Source organism: Helianthus annuus, chromosome 15 (genome assembly GCF_002127325.2).
Source record: "Helianthus annuus cultivar XRQ/B chromosome 15, HanXRQr2.0-SUNRISE, whole genome shotgun sequence".
Lineage (NCBI taxonomy): Eukaryota > Viridiplantae > Streptophyta > Magnoliopsida > Asterales > Asteraceae > Helianthus > Helianthus annuus.
Window position 1 is genome coordinate 4,087,059 of NC_035447.2, and position 9,021 is coordinate 4,096,079.

Consider the following 9,021-nt stretch of genomic DNA (forward strand, 5'->3'; position numbering starts at 1 on the left):
AAGAATCTTTGCAAGACAATTTCACTTGTCGTTTATAATTATGTAACTCTTGAAATTTTTATTTTCTATTAGACCATGTGTAGTGGTTAACACCCCACCCTTGGGCGTTTTACGCCATGTGGCAGCCCAGTCAGCAATGGGACGTTATCTAAAATGGGTATAGTGGAGATGTGGGGCATTATGTTAAAAGAGGTGTAAATAGAATTTAAATAAAAAAAACCATGAAAAATTGTTATTGGCCAAACAAAGAACAGGAGCACACTCATTGGCCACCACCCTTCTCCGGCGTGATTAAAAACACGCCATTCAAATTTTTTTCGCCAAAAACGCTCGAACACGCCGAAGGGGGTGTGCTCGGGGCGGGATTGGGCGTGTTTGGGCCAGGATTTTGAAAACAAAACGCCCATTACGGGCGGTCTTACTAGACATTTGTAAGTGGTAATAGTGTATGACATTAGAATTTTTGCCTATATATTGAAGGCATTTTGCTTTAAGATACTTCAAGGAAATCAAAATATACCAAAAATCATAATCCAGCTACTTTTTATTCATTCTTACCTTCTGGTGACCAAAACCAGCACAATCATTTTAATAACATAGAATAAACATAACTCGCGATCGGTCTTTATAAAAAGAAAAGTCCTGCCCGCGTGTTAACGGGCTTCGCAAGAGTTGCGCAACGGAAGGCAGCAGTTTATTCTTGGATTTTGGAAAGAGGAGAAATGCGATTGTAGCTAACACGGTAAGCATGGGAGCCATTCAAGGGATTCACCTGCAGACATCGGAACTAAGCTTCCAGATGCATACGAGTATGATTCCGGAACCTTCCATGGTGTCTTTTTCAATGTGAGTTTTCGTGTGTTTCTTGGAAGACCGTAAAAGTCTGGCCCGTTAAAGCTCGTAAACGCCTCCAGTTTGTCTAATGCACCCGCCTAAAACAATTAATCAAGACAAACATATGTTTTTAGGAAAACAGAAGGTTAATGTTGCCCCAAAGTAAACTAGAGTTTTTGAATGTGTTTTAATCATTAGTGAAATATCAAATATTTACTAAATTTTGAAAAGAGTAAATTACGATTTTGGCCCCTGTGGTTATATCACTTTTACCCTTTTAGCCCAAAAAGGAATCTTTTAACATCTGAGCCCCCAACGTCTTTTTTCTAACCCTTTTGGCCCCCAATGTCTTTTTCTAACCCTTTTGGCCCCCAACGTCTTTTTTTCTAACCCTTTTGGCCCCCAACGTCTTTTTTTCTAACCCTTTTGGCCCCTAAAAGTAAATGGATGGGGTTAGTGTTAGGGGCCAAAAGGGTTGGAAAAAAAACGTTGGGGCTCAGATGTTAAAAGATTCCTTTTTGGGCTAAAAGAGTAAAAGTGATATAACCACAGGGGCCAAAATCGTAATTTACTCTTTTGAAAAAGTATGCCTTTGTGTTTATGAGGTTTCCACACAACCAAATTCTTAGTAGAGGTGGTAATTTGACCCATTTAGTTATTCTTATTCAGGCTATGGTTTATCTCTAACGGGTCGGAGTAAATCGGAAAATAATTCGCTAAAAAGAAAACGGGTCAAATGGGTTGAAACTTGAAAGTCACCTAAAGTATTTTTTTAAACAAAAACCTACTAACTTGTTTTTATTAAAAAAGACTTTTTTGAAAGTCACCTAAAGTATTTTTTTAAACAAAAACCTACTAACTTGTTTTTATTAAAAAAGACTTTTTTGAAAGTCACCTAAAGTATTTTTTTAAACAAAAACCTACTAACTTGTTTTTATTAAAAAAGACTTTTTTGAAAGTCACCTAAAGTAGATTTTTAATACAAAAAAAAAAAAAGAAAACACCTAACTTATTTTTACTCAAAAAATTAGACTGTTACTGAAATTAATATACTTAAAATACCTCTTCGAAAACCTTAGCATAGATAGATAGCGCGACAGGAGAGTTATATACACCAGCACATCCACACGCACATTCTTTACGTAGCCTGTCATGTGGCGCACTATCCGTTCCTAGAAAAAACCTTCTATTTCCACTTGTTACCGCAGCAACAATAGCCTGTCCTACATTAATAATAACAATAATAACATTAACACTTATCAAAAGAAAAAATTACAAGTTTTGTCCTTCATCTTTATACCACTTTTCAGGCGGTGTCCTTTTTAACGAATGTTAACAGGCGGTGTCCTTTACTACGTATTTTGTTGCAAGTTTAGTCCTTTACACCCAACTCAGTTAAAAAACCATGTTAATTGTTGACAGGCGGTGTCCTTTGCTAGGTATTTTGTTGCAAGTTTAGTCCTTTACACCCAACCCAGTTAAAAAACCCTGTTAATTGTTGACAGACGGTGTCCTTTACTAGGTATTTTGTTGCAAGTTTAGTCCTTTACCTACGTATTTTGTTGCAAGTTTAGTCCTTTACACCCAACAATTAACAGGGTTTTTTAACTGGGTTGGGTGTAAAGAACTAAGCTTGCAACAAAATACCTAGTAAAGGACACCGCCTGTCAACATTCGTTAAAAAGGACACCGCCTGAAAAATGGTATAAAGATAAAGGACAAAAATTGTAATTTTTCCCTTTTCAATTTTTATATGTAATATGTATAGAGTCTGTATGTTAGAAAATAGAAATTCACATACTGTGAGTTTCCCTCTTGAGTACCGGAAGGCAGTAATTATGCGGCTGCAATCCTCCTTGGAAAAGTGAATTTCTATTCAAAAGAAGATGCTGTGGGGTGACCGTAGCCGCAACACAACCTAAAAACCATAGATTTATGATGATTATACAAGTACACTTGATAATGATGACCCATTCTTTAATAAATAGAGTTAAATGTCATTTTAGTCCCTGTGGTTTGGGTCATTTTGCCAGTTTAGTCCAAAGGTTTAAAACGCTGCCATTTTAGTCCAAATAGTTTCAAACGTTGCCATTTTAGTCCATTGGGTTAACTCCATCCCTTTATTCTGTTAACTAGAAGGGCATTTCGGTCATTTTATATGTAACTCTGTTAACCAGAAGGGCAATTCGACCATATAAAATGATCGAATTAACCTTCTAGCTAACAGAAAAAATGGACGGAGTTAACCTAGTGGTCTAAAATGGCAACGCTTGAAACTATTTGGACTAAAATGGCAACGTTTCAAACCTTTGGACTAAACTGGCAAAATGGCCCAAACCACAGGGACTATAATGGCGTTTAACTCTTAATAAATATGTTGATACGGGTCACTCAAAGTATACAATGGGTCAAAATGGGTCAAACGGGTCCGAATGAGATAAGTACCTTCCTCACACGACTCAACAAATTTAACAGCATCCATTGTAGTAACATGCTCCATAACAACCTTCAGTTTCGGCAACTTGTGTATCAACGGTTTTAAAATCCTATCGATGAATACCCTTTCACGATCAAATATGTCAATCTCGGGATCCGTAACTTCTCCATGGACCTACCGTTTAATCAACATTACCGAAAGATATAAGTTCTAAAAATTAAAAAATAGTTAAAAAATCCAGTTTATCGGACAGTTAAAGATGTGTAGGAAATAAGAATACCAGAAGAGGCATATCCTGATTAACCATTTCTTCGAGCACAGGTAAACATTTCCCGAAAAGATCGGTAACGCCATCTTGAGAATTCGTGGTGGCACCAGCAGGGTACAGCTTCACACCGTACACAGCCCCACTCTCTCCTGGTAATTTTATATCGTAAAAAAGGTTAAAAACTTAGAACTTTAAAAAGTAAAATGCCATTTTCGTCCCTGAGGTTTGGCCAGTTTTGCGACTTTTGTCCAAAGGTTTGTTTTTCCGCATCTGCAGTGTTGTAAGAATCGCTAGGCGCTAGTCGGTGGTGGGGTACCAACTAGCGATTAATTGGGATTAACAGGGATTAATCGGAATTAATCGGATTGAGATTTTTATATGTAATTTTTAGTTACACGTATACACACACACTCTTATATCTAGTTTTTTTAAAGTAGACATGTTTTAACCCCCTCATTGACCATTTTTTTAAAGGATTTGGAAGGAATTTATAAGGTATGGTCGGCGTTTGGCCAGAATAGGACCGCCATTGACCGCCTAGCGATAAATCGGCCATTAATCGATGAACCTCCGATTAGTGATTAATCGGAGACTAGTCGGGATTTTTACAACCATACGCATCTGGATCCAAAAGGTTTGAGAATTGAGATCTTGCCATTTTCAACCGGCTTGTTAACTCCACCAATTTTTCTCTGTTAATTCAGGGTTTCGTCTTTTTTGTTAGCTTAAAGGGCAATTCGGCCCTTTTCAGGGATATTCAGTCTTTTTACATAAAATGAAAAAGACCGAATTGCCCTTTAAGTTAGCAAAAACATATGGAAATACCCCTGACTTGACTTAACGGATAAAAACGGATGGAGTTAACGAGCCAGATGAAAACGGCAAGATTTCAAACCTTTTAGATCCAGATCCGGAAAAACAAACCTCAGAACGAAAGTCGCAAAACTGGCCAAACCTCAGGGACGAAAATGGCATTTTAATCAACTTTAAATCATAACAAAAATCCGAACTTTAAATAGGTCTCTTGGCCTTTCGAATTAACTTACTAAATTACAAATTATACATATAGAAGGACTGACTCACTTGCTAGTTTGATTTCTTGCGGGCTTGTTTTATCGGTTAAATACAACGTCATCAAAGGTGTGAAGTCAGTGTTGCCTTGCAGTGCTTTCACGATTGTATCGCGATATGCCACCGCAGCAGCGGTGGTTGTTACGGGTGGTCTTAGATTCGGCATGATTATCGCCCTTCCAAATTGTTTTGCGCTATACGGATGTAAGTAATAATTATCAAACAAAATTAATCAGTATTTATTTACCTAATAATTATAAGAAATAAAAAAAATGACATGTAAATAACCTGTGAGAGACAACAGCTTCAAGAAGTTCACCATCCCGAAGATGAAGATGCCAATCGTCTGGTTGAGCAATAGAAAGCTCCATCCTCGTTCCGTAGGATTTGAATCGTTTAAAACCTCCGATATTTGATTTATATGATACTGATGGCTACCAAAAATTAAAAAAAAAAAATTAAAAAGGCAGCGGCTTTTACTAACGAAGATGTTACTTTACAAAAGACAATGAAAATATATGTTTCTCACAGTCACCAAAAACACATATAATTAGGGCTGTAAACGAACCGAACGAACACGAACGAGGCCTTGTTCGTGTTCGTTCGTTAAGGAAATAAATGTGTTCACGAACGGTTCATGAACACTCACCGAACGAGATTTTATGTTCGTGTTCGTTCATTAAGGAAATGAGCGTGTTCACGAACGGTTCACGAACACAAGCGAACACAAATAAATTTGGCGAACGCGATGAAGGATAAAGGTGGATGGCCCAGAGAGTAGCACTAGAACTTGAATCCCTTATTGTGGAACGGAGGTAGATCATATTCGTCGATGTAAATAATGAGAAAAGAAAGGGAAATGGTGCATAAACAAGGTGAAAGAAGGTTTCCTAGTTTAATTGTTAGGGTAATGATATAAATAAAAGTTTAATAGTATAAAAAGTATAGATAAAATATATGAAAGTATAAAAATCTTTAACTAAAACACGAACATATGAACATAAACGAACGCAAATGAACGAATATTCACGAACACCTTACTGAACGTTCACGAACACAATTGAACTAACAAGACATTTGTTCATGTTCGTTCATTTAACTAATCAAACGGAATTTCTTGTTCATGTTCGTTCGTTTATTAAACGAACAAACATAAACGAACTTCCCGCCGAACGGTTCACGAACTGTTCGCTGAACGTTCGGTTCGTTTACAGCCCTACATATAATGTAATGTAATATACTAGAAGAAGCAATAAGTAACAAATCGCATCGGCTGCTTACTCACTCTGCTAGGAAAAGCCAATGTTTTTATCATTGCGAGAGCAAATCGTTCGTCTGTGTACAGAGAACAAACACGCGGTTACAACTTTACGTTTTTATAGACGAATTGAGTCCATAAGTTAGCACATTTGCTCAAGATTTAAATCCTTCATTCCCGCTCACTGGCGGATCTTGCCCGTTGAACGTGCCAGGGCCGAAAGACACGGGCACTAAAAAAAGCACGGCCAAGCCCGGGCCAAACATAGTATATATAAAAAATTTCGATCGAAATACGGAAAATTAGCACTACGGCCGAAAAACTTGCCCGGGCCGTGGTCCTACCACAGCCCTTATAAGAACCGCCCTTGTTCTCGCTCAGTGGCGAAGTATAGAAGGGGCGGGGAGGAGCGCCCGACCCCCCGAACTTTTCGCTCGGTAGTGTTATATATATATATATATAGTTTTTGTATAGAAATTTTTGGGTATATACGTTTTTGACCCCCGGTTCTATAGAAAGTTTTTGGTATATACGTTTTCGGCCCCTCTGTCATTCGGGTCAAGCTTCTTCGCCACTGTTGTTGCTGTTATTAATCAAACTAAATCAAAGCTCCATAGTCATTCTACTTGATTTAAAAACATATGAAAACCACTCACACTTAGTAATTAGTATATATCATAGTCACATAATTCAAATGTAATAGAGAAGAAATGGCGGGTGGCTAATCGAAGTTGCTGAATCGAAGCTTACCTGCTGGCTGGCTGGCTGGCTGGCTGATTGAACCTTACCTTCCCTCCCTCTCTCCCTGCTGAATCGTAGAATGAAAGAAGATCTGTCAGTCGCCTGTTTGTTTGTTTGTTTTTTTAGGTTTACAAGATGGAGGAGGAGCGAACAGGGGAGGAGGAGACAGACGCTGCTTGTTGAGGGTTATTTAACTTATTTTAATTTCCTTTTTTTTTTTATTACCGGAGCGGAACCTATACTCATGATTTATCTGCAAAAGTTTTAATTTTTTTGAAGCATGGGCTCTTAGAGAAGCTAAAGACAAGTTGGAGAAGCGTGGTGAAGAGGTAATATGAAGATTAGGTAGCGTTCGTTTCATGGAATGGAATTAGGAAGTTTTTCTTTGTAAAATTGATCTTGGTTGAGGGAAGGAGGAATTTGAAATCCCATGAATTTCTTTAATCATTGAAATTTGTGACTATTTCAACATTCCATTCCATTCCTTCATTAGAGTGAAGGATTTCTAAGGAATGTTGAAATAGTCACAAATTTCATTGATTAAAGAAATTCATGGGATTTCAAATTCCTCCCTCCCCCAACCAAGATCAATTTTACAAAGAAAAACTTCCTAATTCCATTCCATTCCATGAAACGAACGCTACCTTAGAGTTTTAAAAAGTATTTGGTGGTACATCTTTTATATGTCTAATAGAGATTAACATGTTAATAGTAATAAAAAAAATTATTTTCTAGACTTACTTACATGTCGATCTTGAAGAACGAAAGGGACAAGAAATCATAAAGTTGTGGAATGGTATCCGAGAACTGCTAGGAAAATTGGAAAAGGCGCACAATCAAATCTAGCAATCCCAGGTGATAACATATTATTCTTGAGAAACTATGATTCTTGACTCTTGAAACTTATTTGGTGCCTGACGCTTGAGACTCGTGAAACTTGATTCTTGGTTAAGCGAGATACTGGAGTCTTGTCACTGGCGGAATCTATGAAACTTTATGGTTATAATGTAATTTAGTTACGGGACTTTTGCCCAAATTATATTCAACGCAACGCTTAATCTAACTCGCGAATCAAAGACGGGAACGTGGAAAGGTTGGATTGGCCAGAATGGCAATCCGATCGGATTGCCACCCGATCGGATTACCACCCGATCGGGTGACCACCCGATCAGACTACCACCCGACCCATGCGCACCTTATCTCTTTCTCACACCCTCACACTATAAATAGGAGCTGTCACATCAGTCCTTCACTGATGTGACAGCCCTGCTCGACTCAGACGCATAAACACCTTTCTCCTCCATTTTCTTGACGATTTCGGTACGTTTCAAGCTGGATCCTTGTACTTTCTTAATCTACACTTCATCCTCTACGTGATTCACCTTTGAAATCACCTTTTTCACCGTGAAATCTCTCAGATCTGAGATCTTGGAGATGATGTCATCATGGTGGTTTGTACAAACTACTATATGACGTCATTCTTTGAAAGTTCTAGCTAAGATCTAAGTGATTTCATACGTTCTTCTTCAAGTCTAAGCTAGAATCTAAGAGTTTTGATAATAAAACTTAGAGTTAATTACTGTTTTCGTCCCTGTGGTTTGTCAAAAATCACTATTTCAGTCCATTAGTTTAAAAATTGCGATTTCAGTCCCTGTGGTTTCACTTTCGTAACCATTTCAGTCCCTGTGGTTTCACTTTCGTAACCATTTCAATCCATTTATTCGGTTAGTACAGGGACTGAAATGGTTACGAGGTGGACTGAAATGGTTACGAAAGTGAAACCATAGGGACTGAAATTGCAATTTTTAAACTAATGGACTGAAATAGTGATTTTTGACAAACCACAGGGACGAAAACAGTAATTAACTCTAAAACTTAAGTTTTCTTCATCCCTTCCTCAACTTTTACTTTATTCGGTGGGAACCGGGTCTAAGTGGACTGTAGACTTGATAAGTAGACTAAAGTCGGCTTGGATCTGAGTTATTACCGATGAAGACGAGTATGGCAACGAATTCTGACATAAACTTATTACGGACAGACGACTGATCGGACAGGGGTGATTCCCACCCGATCAGAACGGCTGTGTGCTAATGAGGTTGCTGTTGTCACAGTACGCTGTGTCGTCACCGTTGAACTAGAAACTTGAAAATTTTACAAAATGGTAAACAAGAACAAGGGTCGCCCGATCGAGCGGCAACCCGATCGGACAACTATCCGATCGGACAGCCACCATATCAGGTGACACTTGCCCTTTAACTTGAAACTTTGAAACTCTTCAACTCTTAGAATCTTTTCAACATGGAAACTTTGATCGAGTGGCAACCGAGCGGACAACCGCCCGATCGAGCAGCCACCCGATTGAGATGACCAAAACACTTAACACTCGGATCGAGTGGCAACCCGATCGGACAG

General features: G+C 38.3%; 1 protein-coding gene across 4 annotated transcripts; it reads right to left on the minus strand.

Moving 5' to 3' along the window:
* Positions 1 to 449: 449 nt before the first annotated feature.
* LOC110910166 (dihydroorotase, mitochondrial) lies at positions 450 to 6,792 on the minus strand. Of its 4 annotated transcripts, none has more exons than XM_022154875.2 (9): positions 6,619 to 6,792; positions 5,896 to 5,945; positions 4,899 to 5,044; positions 4,623 to 4,804; positions 3,552 to 3,688; positions 3,280 to 3,445; positions 2,636 to 2,752; positions 1,897 to 2,057; positions 450 to 932 (listed from the first exon to the last, which is right to left on the minus strand). In XM_022154875.2, exons 2-9 carry the CDS (start codon positions 5,923 to 5,925, stop codon positions 735 to 737), a joined length of 1,137 nt encoding a protein of 378 aa, XP_022010567.1. In that variant the 5' UTR covers positions 5,926 to 5,945; positions 6,619 to 6,792; the 3' UTR covers positions 450 to 734. The 4 variants fall into 4 exon arrangements, with proteins under 4 accessions (XP_022010567.1, XP_035839986.1, XP_022010566.1 ...); XM_035984093.1 differs by having other exon boundaries at positions 5,892 to 5,945; XM_022154874.2 differs by having other exon boundaries at positions 5,863 to 5,945.
* Positions 6,793 to 9,021: the final 2,229 nt, after the last annotated feature.

Bases quoted from the DNA above. Each gene is read 5' to 3' on its own strand.
- LOC110910166 (XM_022154874.2), bottom strand. From the start codon at position 5,925: ATGATAAAAACATTGGCTTTTCCTAGCAGAGTGAGTAAGCAGCCGATG. The intron at 5,045-5,862 runs TGCTTCTTCTAG...AATTTTTGGTAG, and splicing joins CGATGCGATTTGTTACTTAT to CCATCAGTATCATATAAATC. The intron at 2,753-3,279 runs GTACTTATCTCA...TATGGTTTTTAG, and splicing joins TGTTGAGTCGTGTGAGGAAG to GTTGTGTTGCGGCTACGGTC.